This window comes from Neoarius graeffei, chromosome 2 (genome assembly GCF_027579695.1).
Source record: "Neoarius graeffei isolate fNeoGra1 chromosome 2, fNeoGra1.pri, whole genome shotgun sequence".
Lineage (NCBI taxonomy): Eukaryota > Metazoa > Chordata > Actinopteri > Siluriformes > Ariidae > Neoarius > Neoarius graeffei.
The window spans coordinates 43,553,408-43,575,810 of record NC_083570.1 but is presented as its reverse complement, the minus strand read 5'-3'; the positions used below and the strand labels follow the sequence as shown (position 1 = coordinate 43,575,810).

The 22,403-nt window shown below is 42.8% G+C and overlaps 1 protein-coding gene across 1 annotated transcript in view; it reads right to left on the bottom strand.

The window, feature by feature from the left end:
- Positions 1–19,288, bottom strand: part of bltp3b (bridge-like lipid transfer protein family member 3B) — a 111,557-nt gene extending 92,269 nt beyond the window's left edge. Inside the window, exon 1 of the mRNA XM_060914282.1 lies at positions 18,896–19,288. Coding sequence (XP_060770265.1) covers positions 18,896–18,939 — 44 coding nt within the window. The 5' untranslated portion in view covers positions 18,940–19,288. The remainder of the gene's footprint in view (positions 1–18,895) is intronic.
- Positions 19,289–22,403: the final 3,115 nt, after the last annotated feature.

Sequence of the window (22,403 nt, the reverse complement as noted above, 5' to 3'; positions counted from 1 at the left end):
TGGACATTTGCAAATAAAATCGACCCACTTCTGCCAGAGCACTGGGTTGTTTTTTTTCCCCCCTCACAGATGACATATCGAGGCACCCAGTGCCTGGACGCGTCCCTGACACATGCCATTGGTATTTTGGAAAGCTCAGTTTCATAGTTGGCCGTAATTGGGGGGTGTTTCCTTTACTCTGCTTGTTTTTAAGAATCAAGTTTCAAGAATGTGGCAAAGCCTTTGACCAGCCTGGAAATCTACTGAAAAAACAGAACAAATCATGTGCTTGGAATTTTAATAGGGCTTTAATAATTGAACAGCATTGACGTGTTGTCCCTGCATTCCTGCTCTTGTAGACCCAATTATGAATCTCAGAATATTTCATCCAATTTCTTGACATTTTTCATAGTGATGTAATGAAGAACCTGAAGCTCCTGAGCTTGCTTTGAAAGCACCGACTCAGTTTTCTTTGACGTGCCAAAGTCACGTGATCGAGTGACGACCGAAGCTTTGTTCTGTACACACCCATGTGACTGTGACATGAGTGGTTCAGAAGCAATTAAAACTGGTTCAAACCACTGTGTGGTGTTTCTGTGAGCATCATTTTCCTTTGAGGCTGCTAACAGTCACCATGTTAAACAAAGTGTCGAGTAATGAACCTTTTTTTCGACTCACTTGGATTCGAAGCCTCGTTAGTTCGGAAAGCTTCACTGCCCCTGTCACTAGTGTTTTGTAATCCTAGTAGTCTTAATAACTATTTAAAAGGCATTAGATTTCCATACAGATACCACACGTATATTAAACACTATGCCGTCTCAGCTCAATGCCAGTTGTATCAACAGCGCATTACTGGTGAGCATCGGATTCTCTTGAATATACTGCCGAGACGAACTTGTTTCTCATATCACGCATCTTATTTCCATTTTATAATCATTAGGAGCTGTACGTCTTTTAACAAAGTGTTTCTCAACCACGGGGCCACGGCCCATGAGTGGGCCATGAAGTGCCATCTAGTGGGCTGCAAACTTCTCAAGTTTGAAGCCAAATACTAAATAGCTCAGGATGTCATAGAGTCCTAAATCCGGTAGCTGATTTGCCGTATACTTTTCAAGTGGAATAAATACATTTGGGGGTGAATTAAGAAAAACAAGCCTTTATTTTTGTCACATTTAACCCATGCACACAGAGAGAGAGAGAGCACAGTGGGCAGAATAAATAAATACGTATATGGCTCTGTGATACCTGCTAGAAGAGAAGAGCAGAGAGGATTGAGACTCGAGCAGCTGTGGTTTGTTTATACCCGATACTAAAACTTGTAGCGTCCTAGCAACCACCTCAAAGGTGCGTACAAAAAGCCCAGAAACTCCTATTTACCTGGGCAAAAACAATACAGGATTTATCTTGTAGTGTCCTGATCCCCAGATCTTTAACCCAGCCACATATAAAACGTTGTACGCCTCCATGCTCTTCCAGGTTTTCATCTGTGTGTCCGTGTAGAATGATGTCTACAGCCCCAAGTAATCTGAGATGTCGGGGAACTCGATGGATGGATAATTTTCCAACTCCTAATAAAATGAATAACTTTATTTAAACACGATAAGTCGATCAGCAGAGCTGGGGGGGTCGTGCATGTACAGATACAAATAAAAGACTAAAAATATACATAATCTTCAAAAAAAAAAAAAAAAAATCTTAAATCCGTTGATTATCTGTTAATTATCTTCACATTAAGCTAATTAATAGTATGCATAACTATTGTCTTTGTAGTTACATCTACAATAGGATCAAAATTTATTCTACTAATGTTAAATTTAGCTCATGAATTTTTCTTTCGTAGGAAAAATCCTTCTTTGTTAGCGTGTAAGGATCTAATTCCATTGAGTGGTGTCTATATCCACTTCTTTTGAGTGAACATCTTGGTTTTAATAACTTGCTTGTTTACTGAACACAAACATGGCAGTAAGTTCTTGTGTTAATGGACCAGACTCCACTTTTGGATCATTAATCCCTTTTGAGTGAGAATGACCTGCATGCAGGGTTTTATGTTGGCTTCTGATACATCCGTACAGTTTTAAATACAACACCTACAATTAAAAACAGTTTGTTTTTATTGCATTTATTTAATTCCTGGGCTCCCATTTGTAACAGGGAGTGATGTCGCATCCCATTAATACACTTTACAGTAGATTCTAATAGAATAGATGAGCCAAAATAATTGGGGATCTTTTTTAATGGCCCCTGACTCGTTACAAGTATGAATAGGTGGGTCTTAAAGAAGAAAAAAGATTGCGAACCCCCTGTTCGAACACACTATGCAGCAGCAGAGATAGCATCATACAGAGCAGGAAGTTTTATTCATGGGAGCTTCACTGCCTCAAAGTGTGCTTACGCAGTCGTCCAAAAAGTTAAGCGAATCAGAAGAAATGTATTTTTCCACACTGAACTTACTTTTGGAGGGACGAGGAAATGTCCAAAATAAAATCATGATCATTTTCACATCCGTCAAATTAAACTGGTAAATGACAAACAGCAGTAGGAGCGCTGATGTGATAACACCAAATTTTTATTTAGAACTTACGCCCTGCCCTCGAATACCAGCGCTACGCCCAAATTTATACGCACCCTGCTCATAATTTTCAAGAACTGTCCAACTCCCTCGTATGTACGTACGTACAAACAAACAAAGAAAGGAAGAAAGAAAGGTGCCGTAACATGAAAAACACATGAAAAAGAAAAGAATTGGTAAAAGCAGCAAGGGGCTCAGAGAACTGAGCATCTCTGTTTGCCAGAGATCGAGACACTGTAGGAATAAACAAATTCAATCAAAAGTTAGTTCTGATAGAGCTAAACTCTAGATCAGAAGGGAACCGTCAGGGCCTTCTAGGCCTTCAGAGAAGGCTCAAACATATCAGCATTTCAAATATTATACAATCCCGATTCCAAAAAAGTTGGGACAAAGTACAAATTGTAAATAAAAATGGAATGCAATAATTTACAAATCTCAAAAACTGATATTGTATTCACAATAGAACATAGACAACATATCAAATGTCGAAAGAGAGACATTTTGAAATTTCATGCCAAATATTGGCTCATTTGAAATTTCATGACAGCAACACATCTCAAAAAAGTTGGGACAGGGGCAATAAGAGGCTGGAAAAGTTAAAGGTACAAAAAAGGAACAACTGGAGGACCAAATTGCAACTCATTAGGTCAATTGGCAATAGGTCATTAACATGACTGGGTATAAAAAGAGCATCTTGGAGTGGCAGCGGCTCTCAGAAGTAAAGATGGGAAGAGGATCACCAATCCCCCTAATTCTGCGCCGACAAATAGTGGAGCAATATCAGAAAGGAGTTCGACAGTGTAAAATTGCAAAGAGTTTGAACATATCATCATCTACAGTGCATAATATCATCAAAAGATTCAGAGAATCTGGAAGAATCTCTGTGCGTAAGGGTCAAGGCCGGAAAACCATACTGGGTGCCCGTGATCTTCGGGCCCTTAGACGGCACTGCATCACATACAGGTATGCTTCTGTATTGGAAATCACAAAATGGGCTCAGGAATATTTCCAGAGAACATTATCTGTGAACACAATTCACCGTGCCATCCGCCGTTGCCAGCTAAAACTCTATAGTTCAAAGAAGAAGCCGTATCTAAACATGATCCAGAAGCGCAGACGTCTTCTCTGGGCCAAGGCTCATTTAAAATGGACTGTGGCAAAGTGGAAAACTGTTCTGTGGTCGGACGAATCAAAATTTGAAGTTCTTTATGGAAATCAGGGACGCCGTGTCATTCTGACTAAAGAGGAGAAGGACGACCCAAGTTGTTATCAGCGCTCAGTTCAGAAGCCTGCATCTCTGATGGTATGGGGTTGCATTAGTGCGTGTGGCATGGGCAGCTTACACATCTGGAAAGACACCATCAATGCTGAAAGGTAGATCCAGGTTCTAGAGCAACATATGCTCCCATCCAGACGACGTCTCTTTCAGGGAAGACCTTGCATTTTCCAACATGACAATGCCAAACCACATACTGCATCAATTACAGCATCATGGCTGCGTAGAAGAAGGGTCCGGGTACTGAACTGGCCAGCCTGCAGTCCAGATCTTTCACCCATAGAAAACACTTGGCGCATCATAAAACGGAAGATACGACAAAAAAGACCTAAGACAGTTGAGCAACTAGAATCCTACATTAGACAAGAATGGGTTAACATTCCTATCCCTAAACTTGAGCAACTTGTCTTCTCAGTCCCCAGACGTTTACAGACTGTTGTAAAGAGAAAAGGGGATGTCTCACAGTGGTAAACATGGCCTTGTCCCAACTTTTTTGAGATGTTTTTGTCATGAAATTTAAAATCACCTCATTTTTCTCTTTAAATGATACATTTTCTCAGTTTAAACATTTGATATGTCATCTATGTTCTATTCTGAATAAAATATGGAATTTTGAAACTTCCGCATCATTGCATTCCGTTTTTATTTACAATTTGTACTTTGTCCCAACTTTTTTGGAATCGGGGTTGTATTTAATTTTCATTCTTTCATTATAATTATTCTCTTCTAATTCAGGCTCATTTTCTATCAAATTTGCTTCAGAAATGAAAGGGTTACTGTCCTGAAAACATTAAAATCGAGTTATCCAATGAGATTTTGTTTGTTTGTTTGTTGTCTCTAGGCTGAGAAGAGTTTAGAGCTGCTCACTCATTGGTTTGGACTTCATTGCCGGGACAGAAGACCATGGAAGTGTATGTTTACGTAGGACGTGACAAATGAATTAACCAATCAGATTTTGATTTATAGTGGGAGGGACCAAAAATTTATCACCCTAGGCCTTCTCGAAGGCCAACGCTAGCTTACCCGCGAGTCGGTGCCGTCAGCGCAGCAGTGAAGTCACCTTCCATCCGATGTAGCGTTCATCAGTAGTGTTAGCGAATGCTAATAAAGCGGTCAAGCCAGTGCTATCAAGAGCAGGGATCGAAACCGGCGGTCACCCACTCGCCAATGCGAGTTGGAAAGGGTACGGGCGACTAGTAACAACATGTACTCGACCGAGTGGGCGACTGGTTCACCACGCTATATATCAAACTACTCACTGCCTTTCTATCAACGATTCTCGCCCATTTTAAGCAGAACTTGGTCTATTTTACCGTTTTTTACGATAATTTCAATAGATTTTGTGAGACATTTGTCAAGTTGGCATAGACGCGGGCGCCGCCATATTGTTTACGTGCGCAGTATACACCGCTACATGCAGCATGGCTGCGCGAAGCTTCGTTTCTTCCCGTTCATTTTCGTTGCTGCCCGTGAAGACAAATGTAACTTAAACCGCTATTGGTCAGATAGATTAGACCCCCGCGAAGTTTAAAAGTCCTTGGCTTGACATTTCTGACAGCTATCAAAACAAACGGATATCGCTCAACAAGTATGAGGAGCCAGAGCAGCCTGCAGGTGATGAGAGGGAGTATGTGGCAGGAGATGTCGAGCCCCAGGAGAGACAGAATGAGGAGGTGGAAGATGACGAGGAGGCGCAGCATGATGTGGTGTATGACCCGATAGATGATGATGATGATCTGGATGAGGGTTTCGAAGATTGTGATGATAATGAGATGACTGAGGAAGAAGTTTATAGACGGTTGAAATTGATCACTCATGTATAATATGGTTGTATTATATGAATAAATATATAAAAAATCGGCTTGAAATTTGCAATTATAAATACGGACCAGTGCTACTCCATTTGGACCAGTACCTCTGAGAGGCACTGGTCCAAATGGACCAGTGCTCCCAAATTCCCGTTTCGATCCCTGCAAGAGCAAGTAGCACAGGCTAATGACTGAGAAACTCATTTTTCTGTCTCCAAACTCTTCTTCCACACACGCTCGCTACAGTATTTTTCACTCAGACTTAAGTATTCATTTCCCAATGTAATTTACTTAGTTACTTTTAAAATCAACATCGACAACTACACACAACGGAGCGACCTGACAGCCTGCCGTTAATCCTTTACAAAATCCTTTGCTCTGTTGATTTTTTGGTGTCTGGCTAAGTTTCGGCTGAGCTCAAGTCCCAGCTCGAACAGTAACGGTTCACCACTGACATGTACACGTTCTTTTGTTATACAAAACGTCCGACAAAGTCATTTCCGTTTAGAATGTAAAGAAACTGGCGAAATGACAGCTGCAGTTTGTGAAAAATGCTATAATGATAATTCTTAAAAATAAAAAAAATAAAAAAGCTACGTTCTTACCATCAAATACTTTCATTCCATATTTTGTTGCTTTTTTGGGGCTTGGTTTTCGAGTAGAGTTTTTATTTCATCCTCGGTTGGTTCAGCAACACGTTCCGCCATTTTGTTTTTCTCTACTCACGGTATATGAGCTGATAGCCTAGTAGTAGGAGCAGCCAATCAGAGTGCAATTGCTCGTATCCAGTGAATGTAGGTAGAATAATCTCTATTATAAATCCTGATCCACTTTTCTCAAAATCCAGTGTACTGCTATGCCTGTGGATTGGTTTGTAGTCGTTACAAAATAAACACATTAAAAATTAAATATTAGTTTATTTGGGTCAGTGCTGTCTCGTGAAGCCTGTATTAGGATGGGTCTCGTATCGTGGCTTTAGTGAATCGTCTCACGTCTAGATATAGAGACCAGATGTACTGCTGCAAAAGAAAAGGGCACAAGACACATTCTCGCTTTTTCAAATCCACAAGATCATATCAGCCGTTCAGTTTTGCCCCTGCAGAGCAATAAAGGAAGCAATGAAGGTCAGACAACTGGGTAAATAATTAACACCGGCCGTACGCAACGTCATACCAGTACAAACACTGACGGCTGATTCCACACCAGATCAACCAGGGGTGGGGGGAAAAAGAAGAAAAAAAAACCCCAAACATTCCATTGTAACGTAAATTTGTGTTTACGGTTTAAATCAGGAGCTGTGCTTTTTGAGGAAAATAAATGCAGGGATTACTGTACAGTATAAGCTCAATTATCCAAACTCTCTGAGGGGAAAAAGTTTGGCGCACTAAGAGGATAAAAAGATAAAACAAGGTTCAGATAAGCAGAGGTGGACAAAGTACGCAACTTAATTACTTAAGTCAAAGTACAGATCCCACTGGATAAATGTGGCCCCGATACAAGTGAAAGTTATCCAGTCAAATTTTTAAGTACTGAAGCACTTGCTTTTAAAAATACTTAAGTACATTTTCTATCAACACATCGTTGTATTATTGCCACAACGCTTACAAAACCTAATGCCTCTGAAGCAACCGACTGGATTCACAAGTCGAACACGTTGTACCATCATGGCGGTTTAATGTTAAAGGAACAGTCCACCGTACTTCCATAATGAAATATGTTCTTCTCTGAATTGAGACGAGCTGCTCCGTGCCTCTCCGAGCTTTGCGCGACCTCCCAGTCAGTCAGACGCAGTCAGACGCGCTGTCACTCCTGTTAGCAATGTAGCTAGGCTCAGCATGGCCAATGGTATTTTTTGGGGCTGTAGTTAGATGCGACCAAACTCTTCCGCGTTTTTCCTGTTTACATAGGTTTATATGACCAGTGATATGAAACAAGTTCAGTTACACAAATTGAAACGTAGCGATTTTCTATGCTATGGAAAGTCCGCACTATAATGACAGGCGTACTAACACCTTCTGCACGCTTCGGCAGCGCATTGATACCTTCACTCCTGTTTTCCCCCTCTCCCCCGCCCCCCTGACTAGACTGTGTTCCAAGGAGTGCAGGCTACTTGTCTTGGTGGTCACGTTGGTTGTATTGGCGGAAGTTGGGGGGGTGGGGGAGAGAAAAAAAAACAGGAGTGAAGGTATCAATGTGCTGTCGAAGCGCGCAGAAGGTGTTAGTACGCCTGTCATTATAGTGCAGACTTTCCATAGCATAGAAAATCGCTACATTTCAATTTGTGTAACTGAACTTGTTTCATGTCACTGGTCATATAAACCTATGTAAACAGGAAAAACGCGGAAGAGTTTGGTCGCATCTAACTACAGCCCCAAAAAATACCATTGGCCATGCTGAGCCTAGCTACATTGCTAACAGGATTGACAGCACGTCTGACTGACTGGGAGGTCGCGCAAAGCTCGGAGAGGTACGGAGCAGCTCGTCTCAATTCAGATAAGAGCATATTTCATTATGGAAGTACGGTGGACTGTTCCTTTAAGCTAGCTAGTCAGTGACGCTCCACCTGACATGCTAGCGAACTCTTTTCAAACTCAAAATCATATTGGGCAGCTAACGCTACGAGAAAAGAAAGATTTCTACATTCTGTTTATTTGACATATTTCTGAAAGCACTTCAGATAAGTTAACGTTATTCATGTTAGCGTAACTATTTTTACATGCTAACTAACAGTGTCCAAGTTAACTAGCTGTGTGTTAACGTTAGCCGTGGACAAGGCTACGGAAACTTGGCGGGCAAATCCACAGAAAGTCATTTGACTAACCAGACTGCATAGCTATTGCAACGTTATCACTAGCTCTAAACGCACAGACAACTTCATTGCAAGCTTTCTCTTGGAATAAAATGTTTATATCCCTCAATACGCTTCTGCAGGTTGGATGGCAAGTTTTTGTAGGCCGTGATGTGGTTCGTTTTCGGCAAACAAAGCAAACATTTAAAACGAAACAAATATTTAATCCTTTCAGAAAACTGAAACATGGGTTCATGGGCCATGGGTGTGTGCATTCCCCAGAAAAACCACATCCTTCCATCAACTGATCTTGTTAAATAACACTGCTGAGAAATCATTGAACTTGATTTTACGCAGTCTATGGACGTGACGTGACCCTAGTGATTACTGATAGCCTATCTCAGTATCACCTGCAAAAAAAACCCCTCACGTTTTAGAAAAGAAAAAAAAACCCACCCACTTTCAAAAACACTCAAGTACAGTACTCAAGTAAATCTACTTCATTACTGTCCACCTCAGCAGGTCACGGAGTTTGGACTGTAATACAGTGTTTCAGTAGTTTCGTCATGATCAACAACAAAATCCAGAGTAAAAGACAAAAGATTTATGTATAGGTTTTTCAAGAACAACAGAATTAATAAAATACCGTATTTACTTCCTGCACTGTTAACAATAAAGTCAATACTGAAAGATGCCCATCCATACAACATTTAAAGCTAGACGGCCTTTCAATTTTATAAAATCAGTGAAATTTAGTCAAGTCATTGTGATACATGTATCATTTTTTTTAGATAGATATTACAAAAATACCAGGCTATTCTGTGGCTGGGAAGTTATTTAATTTGAAGGGATTCCCGAGCAAATAATGTGCATGAAATCACTCGCTTTGTGCAGTCAAGCAGACAGAGGAAGTCCGTGTCCGCATGCGCAGGTTTGCCTTTGACCGTGCACTGACAGTTCCATCATTCTATCGCTAAACGAACAGCTGATCACACCAAGGTGCTCGCTGAGCGCTGATATTTATTAGTTTGGTCCTGCGTTTCCTTTCCTTCGCAACATAACGCCTTTTCTCACTTTCCGTTCCTGTAGTCGTCTTTCACGTTTCATTCGCATGCTCCATTTTTCTCTCCTGTTTCAAATTTGTATCCCACAATGCCTTGCGCAAACGGGGAAAGCCCACCACGTGATGCATGATGTAGTATCTTGTATTGGGTCATGGTGAAGCAGGAAAAAATAGCAGAGAATTTAGGGCCACGTGGCTCTAAACTCATTACTGGAAGTCTGATTCGAATTCAGTAGCTTTCGGTCCACTAAACAAAAATAATTGGGTGTCGGGGAAAATTCTTTTTATGACCTACACTTGAAAAACCTGAAAGGCAGTCTAGCTTTAATTAAACTGAACATGCTGAAGTTACTTAGAGAAAGTGTTGTATGGAGCTGACTTTGCTTTCTCCAGCGTACTCCTGTTGTATATATATAGTGGCCACCGCCACTCCTGGTGGCGGTGGCCACGTATTCAGCTAGAGATTGGTGTTCATATAGCCTCCTCTTTTTAGGCGGAGACTCCATCATTCACAATCCATGGTCTGTCTTCACGTCACACCCGACACTAGTTTGTCAGAGAAATCCAAAAGTTTCAGTTCTGGAACTCAATTGACAAAGACAATTACGCATCACTACTGCGCGTTTCTGAGTGCTGCATTTAACACGCGCTGTGATTGGCTGAGAGCATGAACCAGGTCACCTTTCGGCCAATCACAGCGCAGCTAACACAAGGATTCAGATAATTCCAGGAATTTCCATATCAGTGTTAAGCCACGGTTACAACCGGCCGTACGTGCTCCTATGGCCGGTCTACGTCCAAAAAACGCAAGAAACGCAAAGAGGGCGGCGCGTGTGACGTGCTGATTTTCGAGCCGTAGACTGGCCGCAGAGGTTCTTTGTGATGTCAAACAAACTCTACGGGCGCTTACGTTTTTTTCAGGGTGCAAGACAAACTTACAGCCAACGTGCGTCTTTCTCCACGAACAAAAAAAAAAAAAAAAGCAGCGATTTGCCGTGCTAAAAATCGCACGGCCAAAAAATTGTACGTCCGATTGTGACCTAGGCTTTAACGACAACACGTGGAACAGTCCGAACACTGAAAATATGTTGATTCGTTTGATCGATACATGGGCAAATCCAGTAAAAAAAAACGTATTATTTTCAGGTTTATGCATAGCACCGTAGTTCTGATTCAAATCCATAGCTGCTCCGCCCAAATTGTGCATGTTGGCATCTCTGTAAACGGAAGAGCCTACTGGCACGTCTATCGGCGTCACGATCCACTGAACAGGACCAAACACACCAAGTGAGGTTTTAATGAGAAACTCAAACTTGCAGAGTCATGTGCAAAAACAAAACCACGAAGATCTTATCGCAGTTCTACCAAGTTTTGCTGGGATGTGGTTTTCTTTCCAGCAGAGTCAAGTCACCCCAAGCAATCAGTCTGAACTGCGTAACTGGTAGCACCTGTTTGCTCGATTCTCAACAGCATTCCAGGATTAGTTCTCATCTTATCGTTGTGACTGCTAACCCTGTGGATTTACACTCCGAACTAATCTACCAGAGCAGCGAAGGTGCTTCATTAAAGCGTCTAAAATTCACACACACACACGGTCTTTAGAGACGGTGGATTAGATTACAGCTCTTTCCAGCTCAACCATGAGAATCAATAATGCAAATAGTGGGTGTTGTTAATAGCCTAGTAATAATAGTTCAGTACTAAAAGGTAAAACTGCTGTCAGTTGTGTCTCTGGACCTGCGTAAGCTCCGGGACCTTCACAAATGTTAGCTGAACACTCCTTCTCCAGTCTCGCCCTAGTTCTAGTTAGCCGGTTCGAGCTTTCACACATGATTGGATTTAATTCTCATTCTAATGATTTCTCCAAAAAAAGGCATTGCTGGTTGCTTTTCCATTAGAAATACGGTGATATTCATCTCATCTCATCATCTTTAGCCGCTTTATCCTGTTCTACAGGGTCGCAGGCAAGCTGGAGCCTATCCCAGCTGACTACGGGCGAAAGGCAGGGTACACCCTGGACAAGTCGCCAGGTCATCACAGGGCTGACACATAGACACAGACAACCATTCACACTCACATTCACACCTACGGTCAATTTAGAGTCGCCAGTTATCCTAACCTGCATGTCTTTGGACTGTGGGGGAAACCGGAGCACCCGGAGGAAACCCACGCGGACACGGGGAGAACATGCAAACTCCACACAGAAAGGCCCTCGCCGGCTACGGGGCTCGAACCCAGGACCTTCTTGCTGTGAGGCGACAGCGCTAACCACTACACCACCGTGCCGCCCGTGATATTCATCGTTTGCTCAAAAAAGTCCAGTCCTGTGTGTTAAAGCGGCGTACAAGTGAGGATTTCGCTGGAGAGACCCGTCACACCTGCAGGATGAAATGAGGAACAGCGCAGCCAAATGAGAGACTTTTACTGCGAGATCTGGTGACTTGGTCTCAAAAATAGATTTCTGAGCTGCTCTCCAGTTCACATCACAGCTGCAGGCTAGCTCGCTTCATCACCAGTCTGTAAAGCCAGGAGCCAATCACTGATCATCACGAACCATCAGGCTCCAAAACTTACCTTTTTGTTCGATCAGACAACAGCTGACAAACTGAGAAAAATTACACGGCAAAATATTTTTCAACGAAACAAAATGCAATCAGTAAATTTATACATCGCGGTGATGAAAGCTTGTAAGGTCCATTTCAGCAACTGACCTCGTGTATTTTATTCGCCAAAAAGGCACATAATATATTGTGTGACGATAAATCATGACACAAATTCACAATGATTCAAATCGATGGAGAAAAAAAATTGCGATCATCAAGGTGTGTAATCTTTGACGTTTTTTTCCTAGCTGTAATTGCGTTGTTTAGACAGCAGAAGGAGCAAGAACATACAATCGTGGGAATACACATGACTTCACCGTAGACGGAAGTCGCGCAGCTCTAATGCTGCAAAAACACACACACACACACACACACACACACACACACACACACACACACACACACAAAAAAAAACCCCAGATCTAAAATGGAAAAGCGGTGTCATGTGATTGACGATACAAGTAGATTTAATAAAGAAATCAGAGCGCTATTTTTGCAGACTGCTGAAAGCTAAAGAAAAGAGAAGCAAATGCAGGTAGTACAAATATTCGTAAAGGTTTCTTAAGAAAAGGAAGATTTGTTTTGAACTTTTTTTGTTTTAATAAAAGCAATAATTAAATAATATTGGCTGGCGTTGAGTGGTAACCTTGTTATAACTTTGCAGTATCGGAAGATAATCGGCAGATAAAAAGATAAACGAAATTCACCTCGTGGTTCGCCAAGGCTACCGATTCGATATCAAGTAAGTGGTGTTTATTTTAAGAAAATTTACCTTTTGATTATCGCAGCTTTTCCTTGGTCCTTCTGAAAGGTCAAATGAAAGGTTTTTTTTTTTTTTTAGCTTTCTGGTAGATATATTGAGAAGCCAATATCAAACTTCTGCTATTCGCTTTAATTTTTTAGAGCCTTGTGAAACAAAACGTGCTCATTAGTACTAAAATAACACTTCGAAGACGATTCATGAACAAGTGCTTTCTTACTATTTTGAAAATAGATGAAGAAGCCTTTATTTGTCACATACACACTCAAGCACAGTGAGATTCATCCTCTGCATTTAACCCATCTGAAGCAGTGAACACACGCACACACCCAGAGCAGTGGGCAGCCATGCTACAGCGCCCGGCGAGCAGTCAGGGAGTAGGTACCTTGCTCAAGGGCACCTCAGCCCAAGGGCACCTCATGTTAACCTAACCGCATGTCTTTGGACTGTTGGGGAAACCGGAGCATCCAGAGGAAACCCATGCAGACACAGGGAGAACATGCAAACTCCACACAGAAAGGCCTCTGTCGGCCGCTGGGCTCAAACCCAGAACCTTCTTGCTGTGAGGCGACCGTGCTAACCACTACACCACCGTGTCACCCAAAATAGATCTAGTTCACAGCACTATCAAAAAAAAAAAAAACAGTAAACAAAACACTACCTGCTCACAAGAGATGAGGATGAGGAGAGTATAACTGATAACATGTACTAGTGCATCTCAAAAAATTAGAATACCATGAAAAAGTTACTTTTTTTATAATTTAAGTCAAAAAAGTAAACTTTCATATATTCTATATTCATTACATGTAAAGTGAAATATTTAAAGCCTTTTTTTTTGATGATTATGGCTTATAGCTCATGAAAATCAGAAATCCAGTATCTCAAATTATTAGAATATTTCCTAAGATCAATCAAAAAAAGGATTTACAATACAGAAATGTCCAACTTCTGAAAAGTATATTCATTTATACACTCAGTACTTGGTTGGGGCTCCTTTACCATGAATTACTGTATCAATGCGGTGTGGCATGGAGGTGATCAGTCTGTGGCACTGCTAAGGTGTTATTGAAGCCCAGGTTGCTTTGATAGTGGCCTTCAGCGTATCTGTATTTTTGGGTCGGGTGTTTCTCATCTTCCTCTTGACAATACCCCATAGATTCTCTATGGGGTTCAGGTCAGGCAAGTTGGCTGGCCAATCAAACACAGTAATATCATGGTCAGCAAACCATTTGGTAGTAGTTTTGGCATTGTGGGTAGGTGCTAAGTCCTGTTGGAAAAGGAAATCAGCATCTCCAAAAAGCTCATCAGCAGATGGAAGCATGAAGTGCTCTAAAATCTCCTGGTAGATGGCTATGTTGACTTTGGACTTGATAAAATACAGTGGACCAACACCAGCAGATGACATGGCACCCCAAATCATCACAGACTGTGGAAACTTCACACTGGGCTTCAAACACCCTTGGATTCTGTGCCTCTCCACTCTTCCTCCAGACTCTAGAACCGTGATTTCCAAATTAAATGCAAAATGTACTTTCATCTGAAAAGAGGACTTTGGACCACTGAGCAACAGTCCATTTCTTTCTCTCCTTAGCCCAGATAAGACACTTCTGACATTGTCTCTGGCTCAGGAGTAGCTTGATATTAGGAATGCGAAAGTTGTATCCCCTTTCTTGAAGATGTCTGTTCGTGATGAGTCTTGATACACTGACACCAGCCTCAGTCCACTCCTTGTGAAGCTCTCCCAAGTTCTTGAATCAACTTTTCTTGACAATCCTCTCAAGACTGCGGCCATCCCTGTTGCTTGTGCACCTTTTCCAGCCACCCTTTTCAGCAATGACCATTTGTGGCTTACCCTCCTTGTGGAGGGCATCAGTGATCATCTTCTGGACAACAGTCAAGTCAGCAGTCTTCCCCATGATTGTGGTTGTGTGTACTGAACTAGACCGAGAGATACACTGTGTTCATACTGTTTTACTCAAACTCGAAATGAAATATTCTAATATTTTGAGATGCACTAGTATATATGCTGTATTTGCTTTATGGACATGGGATCAGAAAACAGTTATTTATAACTTTTGTGTTAGTGTGCTTCAGCTAACAGTCTCAGCGTTTAAGTCTAGGCTGAAAACGTATCTGTTTAGTCAAGCCTTTTGTTAATGGTGTTTATGAGGTAAAGGTGTAGATCTGGAGGGTCCTCAGACAGAGTGCTTTGGTAAACTGGGATGTATGGATGCTGTCAGTCCCCACTCACTTGCTCACTCGAGTTTGTTGACGGTGCAGTGGCTGGCTGCTTTATGTCCCGGGGCTCCCTCATGCCTGTGTTACCTTCTGGCTCTCCCCTTTTAGTTATGCTGTCATAGTTAGTTGCCGGAGTCCCTGCTTGTACTCGGTGCAATATGTATACTGTTCCTACTTATTCAGGTGACAGTGGGCATACAGTTGCATGCAAAAGTTTGGACACCCTTACTGAAAATGTCTGTTACTGTGAATAGTTAAGTGAGCAGAAGATGAACTGATCACCAAAAGGCATAAAGGTAAAGACGACATTTCTTCTCAGCGTTTTCTGCAAAATTTGCGTATTATTTTTGTTTTGTACAATTGGAGAGTGAAACTAGAAAAGGAACACCATGCGAAAGTTTGGGCACCCCAATACATTTGAGTTCTCGGGTAACTTTTACCAAGGTTCCAGACCTTAATTAGCTTATTGAGCTGTGGCTTGTTCAAATTCTTCGTTAGGAAAGGTCAGATGATGCAGATTTCAAAACTGTATAAATTCTCTGACTCCTCAAACTTGTCCCTAAAATCAACAGCCATGGGCTCCTCTAAGCAACTCCCTCGCATTCTGAATAATAAAATAATTGATGCTCTCAAAGCAGGAGAAGGCTACAAGAACGTAGCAAAGTGTTTTCAGGTAGCTGTTTCCTCAGATTGTAATGTCATTAAGAAATGGCAGTTAACAGAAACAGTGGAGATCAAGGTGAAGTCTGGAAGATGAAGAAAACTTTCTGGAAGAACTGCTCGTTGAATTGCTAGAAAGGCAAATAAAAACTCCTGTTTGACTGCAAAAGACCTTGAGAAAGATTTAGCAGACCCTGGAGTGGTGGTGCACTGTTCTACTATGCAGCGACACCTGAACAAATATGACCTTCATGGAAGAGTCATCAGAAGAAAACCGTTCCTGCGTCCTAGCCACAAAATTCAGCGTCTGAAGTTTGCAAATAAACATCTAAATAAGCCTGATGCATTTTGGAAACAAGTCCTGTGGACTGATGAAATCAAAATAGAACTTTTTGGCCACAATGTGCAAAGGTATGTTTGGAGAAAAAAGGGTGCCAAATTCCAGGAAAAGAACACCTCTCCAACTCTGAAGCATGGGTGTGGATCGATCATGCTTTGGGGTTGTGTTGCAGCCAGTGGCACAGGGCACATTTCATTGGTCGAGGGAAGCACGGATTCGAATAAATACCAGCAAACTCTGGAAGCAAACATCACACCATCTGTAAAAAAGTTGAAGTTAAAAAGAGGATGGGTCCTACAATAAGACGATGATCCAAAACACACCTCAAAATCTACAATGGAATACCTCAAGAGGCCCAAGCTGAAGGTTTTGCCCGGGCCCTCACAGTCCCCTGACCTAAACATCATTGAAAATCTGTGGATAGATCTCAAAAGAGCAGTGCATGCAAGACAGCCCAAGAAACTTGTAGAACTGGAAGCCTTTTGCAAGGACGAATGTGTGAAAATCCCCCAGGTAAGAACTGAAAGATTATTAGCTGGCTACAAAAAGTGTTTACAAGCTATGATACTTGCCAAAGGGGGTGTTACTAGGTACTAACCATGCAGGGTGCCCAAACTTTTGCTTCGGGCCCTTTTCCTTTGTCATTTTGAAAATGTAAAAGATGAAAAAAAAAAATGATTTTGCTTAAAATATAAAGGGAATGAGTCATCTTTAACTTTATGCCTTTTGGAGATCATTTCATCTTCAACTTGCTTCACTGTTCACAGTAACAGCAAATTTTGACCAGGGGTGCCCAAACTTTTGCATGCCACTGTACCTAACAACCTGTGTTCCTCCCACCCCCCAAATCTGTCCCTCTGAGTTACATGTCAATCCTGAGATCAAGATCCTGACCTCTTCTGCTGCCTGATCTATCCTGATGCTCTATGTCTGGTCGGAGTCTCATCGCATCGCTCCTGTAGAGGACGGCCCCATACGGACAGTCGAAAGTCGCACTCGGAAGACGCTCTGGACACTTACAGTGATGCTTTTATAGCTGAGGACTACAGTTGACTTGCTAACTTTAGGACTGCAGTTGTCATGAACAGTTTTGCACTCAAGTTTCCATCGAAACTGACTTCATGTTAAAGTGCACATCACGGGTAAATTCAGGAGCAAGATCAACGTAATTCTATTTTATATTAAACTTTGGTCAAATATCTGTCACATTTTGTGCAATTTTTTTACCTTGCGCAATACCGGAAAAATTCAGTTGAAATCGAGCCATTTGAGGCGAATTGGTCCGCCTCTGAAAAAACTTGGCATTGGGATTTCCCAGCAAACGCTGATTTTTGTGACGTCGCGTGCGGGACGCCTCCTTCTGAATCCTACATCAGCGCTGGTTTGTTTATGAGAAAACGACTTGGTGGCAAATTTCTTCAACGTTATCGCGTAATTATTAAAATGGTTAACAGATGTATCGTAGGAGGGTGTAGCAACACCAATCTTGATGGGATTAGCACTCATCGTTTCCCAAAAGACCGGATAATGAGAGACAAATGGGAGCGCTTGGTCTACACAGGCTGTGCACTGAAACCGTGCAAAGCTCTCGCAGCCTGCAGGTGACGTCACAAATCTGGCTCCAGACTCCCTTGGGATTTTTCCAGACGCGTTTTGTAGACAGATGGCCTTGGGCAAAATTACCCTTCTGGATGAGTGTGTAAAGGGACATACTTTCATTTAAAAAAAAAAAACGAAATTGGTCCAGGATGTGCGCTTTAAAACTGTTCATGATGTCGCCCAAATGAGGATGGGTTCCCTTTTGAGTCTGGCTCCTCTTGAGGTTTCTTCTTCGTGTCGTCTGGGGGAGATTTTTTCCTTGCCACAGATAAAATCGGTTAAAAAGTCATGTCAAAATTCTGTAAAGCTGCTTCGGGACAGTGTGTCTTGTTAAAAGTGCAATACAAACAAACTTGGGCGGCACGGTGGTGTAGTGGTTAGCGCTGTCGCCTCACAGCAAGAAGGTCCGGGTTCGAGCCCCGGGGCCGGCGAGGGCCTTTCTGTGTGGAGTTTGCATGTTCTCCCCGTGTCCGCGTGGGTTTCCTCCGGGTGCTCCGGTTTCCCCCACAGTCCAAAGACATGCAGGTTAGGTTAACTGGTGACTCTAAATTGAGCGTAGGTGTGAATGTGAGTGTGAATGGTTGTCTGTGTCTATGTATCAGCCCTGTGATGACCTGGCGACTTGTCCAGGGTGTACCCCGCCTTTCGCCCGTAGTCAGCTGGGATAGGCTCCAGCTCGCCTGCGACCCTGTAGAACAGGATAAAGCGGCTACAGATAATGAGATGAGAGACAAACAAACTTGACTAACTTTCCCCTGAACAGAAAGAGCTGATAGAGCTAGTCTATTGGGTTATCCAACTGGTTTGATTAACCAACCCCATCATTACAGAGTTTACAGTCATGACAACAACATGACAGTGAGCTGAATTCCCTGTAACTGTCTCCCAGAGGAAGGACACTGACAGGTGAACACAGTCTGAACCGGATACTGCGTTACTTTCGTAACAAGAGGAAGTCCAGCTCGGCTGAATCCCAAATGAGCTCTCAGTGAAGCTGGAGTGCACTGGATAGGGTGCATCAGCCGTTATTCCATAGGCTGCTGTGGAAGTAAGCTTTATAGGGATTGAGATTCAGCCACTGGCACTAAATTATCAGTTGTTTTTGCAGCTAATAATCGAGCAAATAGTCAGGGGAGGTGGTTAGCGAACTGGTAACACCCCACACACACACACACACAGAGAGACAGAGATGATGATGAAGTGAACACTGACCTGGAAAGATGCTTGAGGATCTGCTTCTTGATCAGTCCAGCCATGACTGTGTACTAATGAATGATTTATCCACAGACCGGGCTCCAATATTCCGCTTCAGTATTCCCAATGACTCGTTTCATCCCGATAAAAACACACAAAGTTAATAATAATATTCTTATAACTCACTACACAGACCATGAATGCCACCCAGCCTGCTCACTTTACTGTGAGCTCCATACTAATGCAGTATCGCCCAGGAAACGAGGCCTGTGGGCGGAGCTAATGCGTCACGTAGGGTAGGGCAGGGCTACGTCATGACGTCACTCCAACATTACTCAGCTCCAGATCAAAACTCACAGGAATACCGGAGAAAATATATATTTAAATAAAAATCGCACATATAACCTCGTAGGATGTGTTTTCGTTCTTCATCCAGGAAGCTGTTTGGATCACTCCTTCGTGGAGCTTTAGAACAGGGAGCGGAGAACACTTGAGTGTTTACCGCCCCCTAGTGGTGCGCATGAGCAGTGAGGACGTGTTGTACTGGACTGGAGGAACTGAGACACGTCTTCTTCTTCTTCTTCTTCTGGTTTAATGGCGGTTGGCAGCCAGCTTATATGGAGCATTACCGCCACCATCTGGACTGGAGTGTGAATCAGGAGTTTACAACTAAATAAAGAAAAAAAAAATCTAAATTCTATTCGTCACATGCACAGTGAAATTCATCCTCTGCATTTAACCCATCTGAAGCAGTGAACAGCCACACCAAAGCACCCGGGGAGCAGTCAGGGGTTCAGTACCTCGCTCAAGGGCACCTCAGCCCAAGGCCGCCCCATGTTAACCTAACTGCATGTCTTTGGGGGAAACCCACGCAGACAACATGCAAACTCTACACAGAAAGGCCCTCGCCGGCCGCTGGGCTCGAACCCAGAACCTTCTTGCTGTGAGGCGACCGTGCTAACCACTACACCACCATGCCGCCTATTCATCAGTCCTGTGTTTTTCAGGAAACTACATAAGTGGTTGAAACAGACTTCTCCTGTGTTTAACTGTAGTATGCTCTGTAGACTGAACTGGATTTGTTTTTCATTTAGTTGGGCAATTAATCTTTGTCTCTCTAGGTGGTATTTAGGACACTGTATAAGTACATGTTCTATGGTCTCCTGGCTATCACTACACTCACAGGTCCCATCAACATGTTTCTTTATCATAAATAGTGTGCTGTATGACCAAAGTGCATCCTTGAAAATACATCCTCTTCTTGCTTGCTTCTGCCTGTATTCCTACCTCTTCCAACTTTGTTTTCTCATCTCATTATCTCTAGCCGCTTTATCCTGTTCTACAGGGTCGCAGGCAAGCTGGAGCCTATCCCATCTGACTACGGGCGAAAGGTGGGGTACACCCTGGACAAGTCGCCAGGTCATCACAGGGCTGACACATAGACAACCATTCACACTCACATTCACACCTACGGTCAATTTAGAGTCACCAGTTAACCTAACCTGCATGTCTTTGGGGGAAACCGGAGCACCCGGAGGAAACCCACACGGACAACATGCAAACTCCACACAGAAAGGCCCTCGCCGGCCACGGGGCTCAAACCCCGACCTTCTTGCTGTGAGGCGACAGCGCTAACCACTACACCACCGTGCCGCCCCTGAATGTGGATTTTCTTTGTTGCTTGCTTAGCAAACTTGTCTCCTATCTCATTTCCTCTTACACCTCTGTGAGCTGGCACCCATGTAAATGACAAATTGATTCCAGATCTCATCTCATCTCATCTCATTATCTCTAGCCGCTTTATCCTTCTACAGGGTCGCAGGCAAGCTGGAGCCTATCCCAGCTGACTACGGGCGAAAGGCGGGGTACACCCTGGACAAGTCGCCAGGTCATCACAGGGCTGACACATAGACACAGACAACCATTCACACTCACATTCACACCTACAGTCAATTTAGAGTCACCAATTAACCTAACCTGCATGTCTTTGGACTGTGGGGGAAACCGGAGCACCCGGAGGAAACCCACGCGGACACGGGGAGAACATGCAAACTCCACACAGAAAGGCCCTCGCCGGCCCCGGGGCTCGAACCCGGACCTTCTTGCTGTGAGGCGACAGCGCTAACCACTACACCACCGTGCCGCCTGATTCCAGATCTGACCAGATTATTTCCCATTTGCATGATTTCATATACAGTATCTTGCCTTGACTCAGACTGTCCATTTTTGAGGCTTGTTGGTGCTGAGCTTGAGTCAGATACAATCACTACCTTGCTTGGTTTGTGATCTTCCACCCAGTGTAATGCCAACCATATTGCTACTAGTTCTCCTGTATATACTGCCAAATTGTTAGTTATTCTTTTTGCCACAGCAATTTTTTGTTCTGGAATGGCATGCACCACTCCCACCTTTTCATCAGATCTTGATGCATCTGTGTACATCATAAGAGTGTCTTTATATTTTTCTCTTAAGTAAATAAATATTTTGATGTTGTCTAAGTCAGGGTCACCCTGTTTTTCTTCCAACAGTCCTACAACCCTGATTCCAAAAAAGTTGGGACAAAGTACAAATTGTAAATAAAAACGGAATGCAATGATGTGGAAGTTTCAAAATTCCATATTTTATTCAGAATAGAACATAGATGACATATCAAATGTTTAAACTGAGAAAATGTATCATTTAAAGAGAAAAATTAGGTGATTTTTAAATTTCATGACAACAACACATCTCAAAAAAGTTGGGACAAGGCCATGTTTACCACTGTGAGACATCCCCTTTTCTCTTTACAACAGTCTGTAAACGTCTGGGGACTGAGGAGACAAGTTGCTCAAGTTTAGGGATAGGAATGTTAACCCATTCTTGTCCAATGTAGGATTCTAGTTGCTCAACTGCCTTAGGTCTTTTTTGTCATATCTTCCATTTTATGATCCGCCAAATGTTTTCTATGACTGAAAGATCTGGACTGCAGGCTGGCCAGTTCAGTACCCGGACCCTTCTTCTATGCAGCCATGATGCTGTAATTGATGCAGTATGTGGTTTGGCATTGTCATGTTGGAAAATGCAAGGTCTTCCCTGAAAGAGACGTCGTCTGAATGGGAGCATATGTTGCTCTAGAACCTGGATATACCTTTCAGCATTGATGGTGTCTTTCCAGATGTGTAAGCTGCCCATGCCACACGCACTAATGCAACCCCATACCATCAGAGATGCAGGCTTCTGAACTGAGTGCTGATAACAACTTGGGTCGTCCTTCTCCTCTTTAGTCCGAATGACACGGCGTCCCTGATTTCCATAAAGAACTTCAAATTTTGATTCGTCTGACCACAGAACAGTTTTCCACTTTGCCACAGTCCATTTTAAATGAGCCTTGGCCCAGAGAAGACGTCTGCGCTTCTGGATCATGTTTAGATACGGCTTCTTCTTTGAACTATAGAGTTTTAGCTGGCAACGACGGATGGCACGGTGAATTGTGTTCACAGATAATGTTCTCTGGAAATATTCCTGAGCCCATTTTGTGATTTCCATA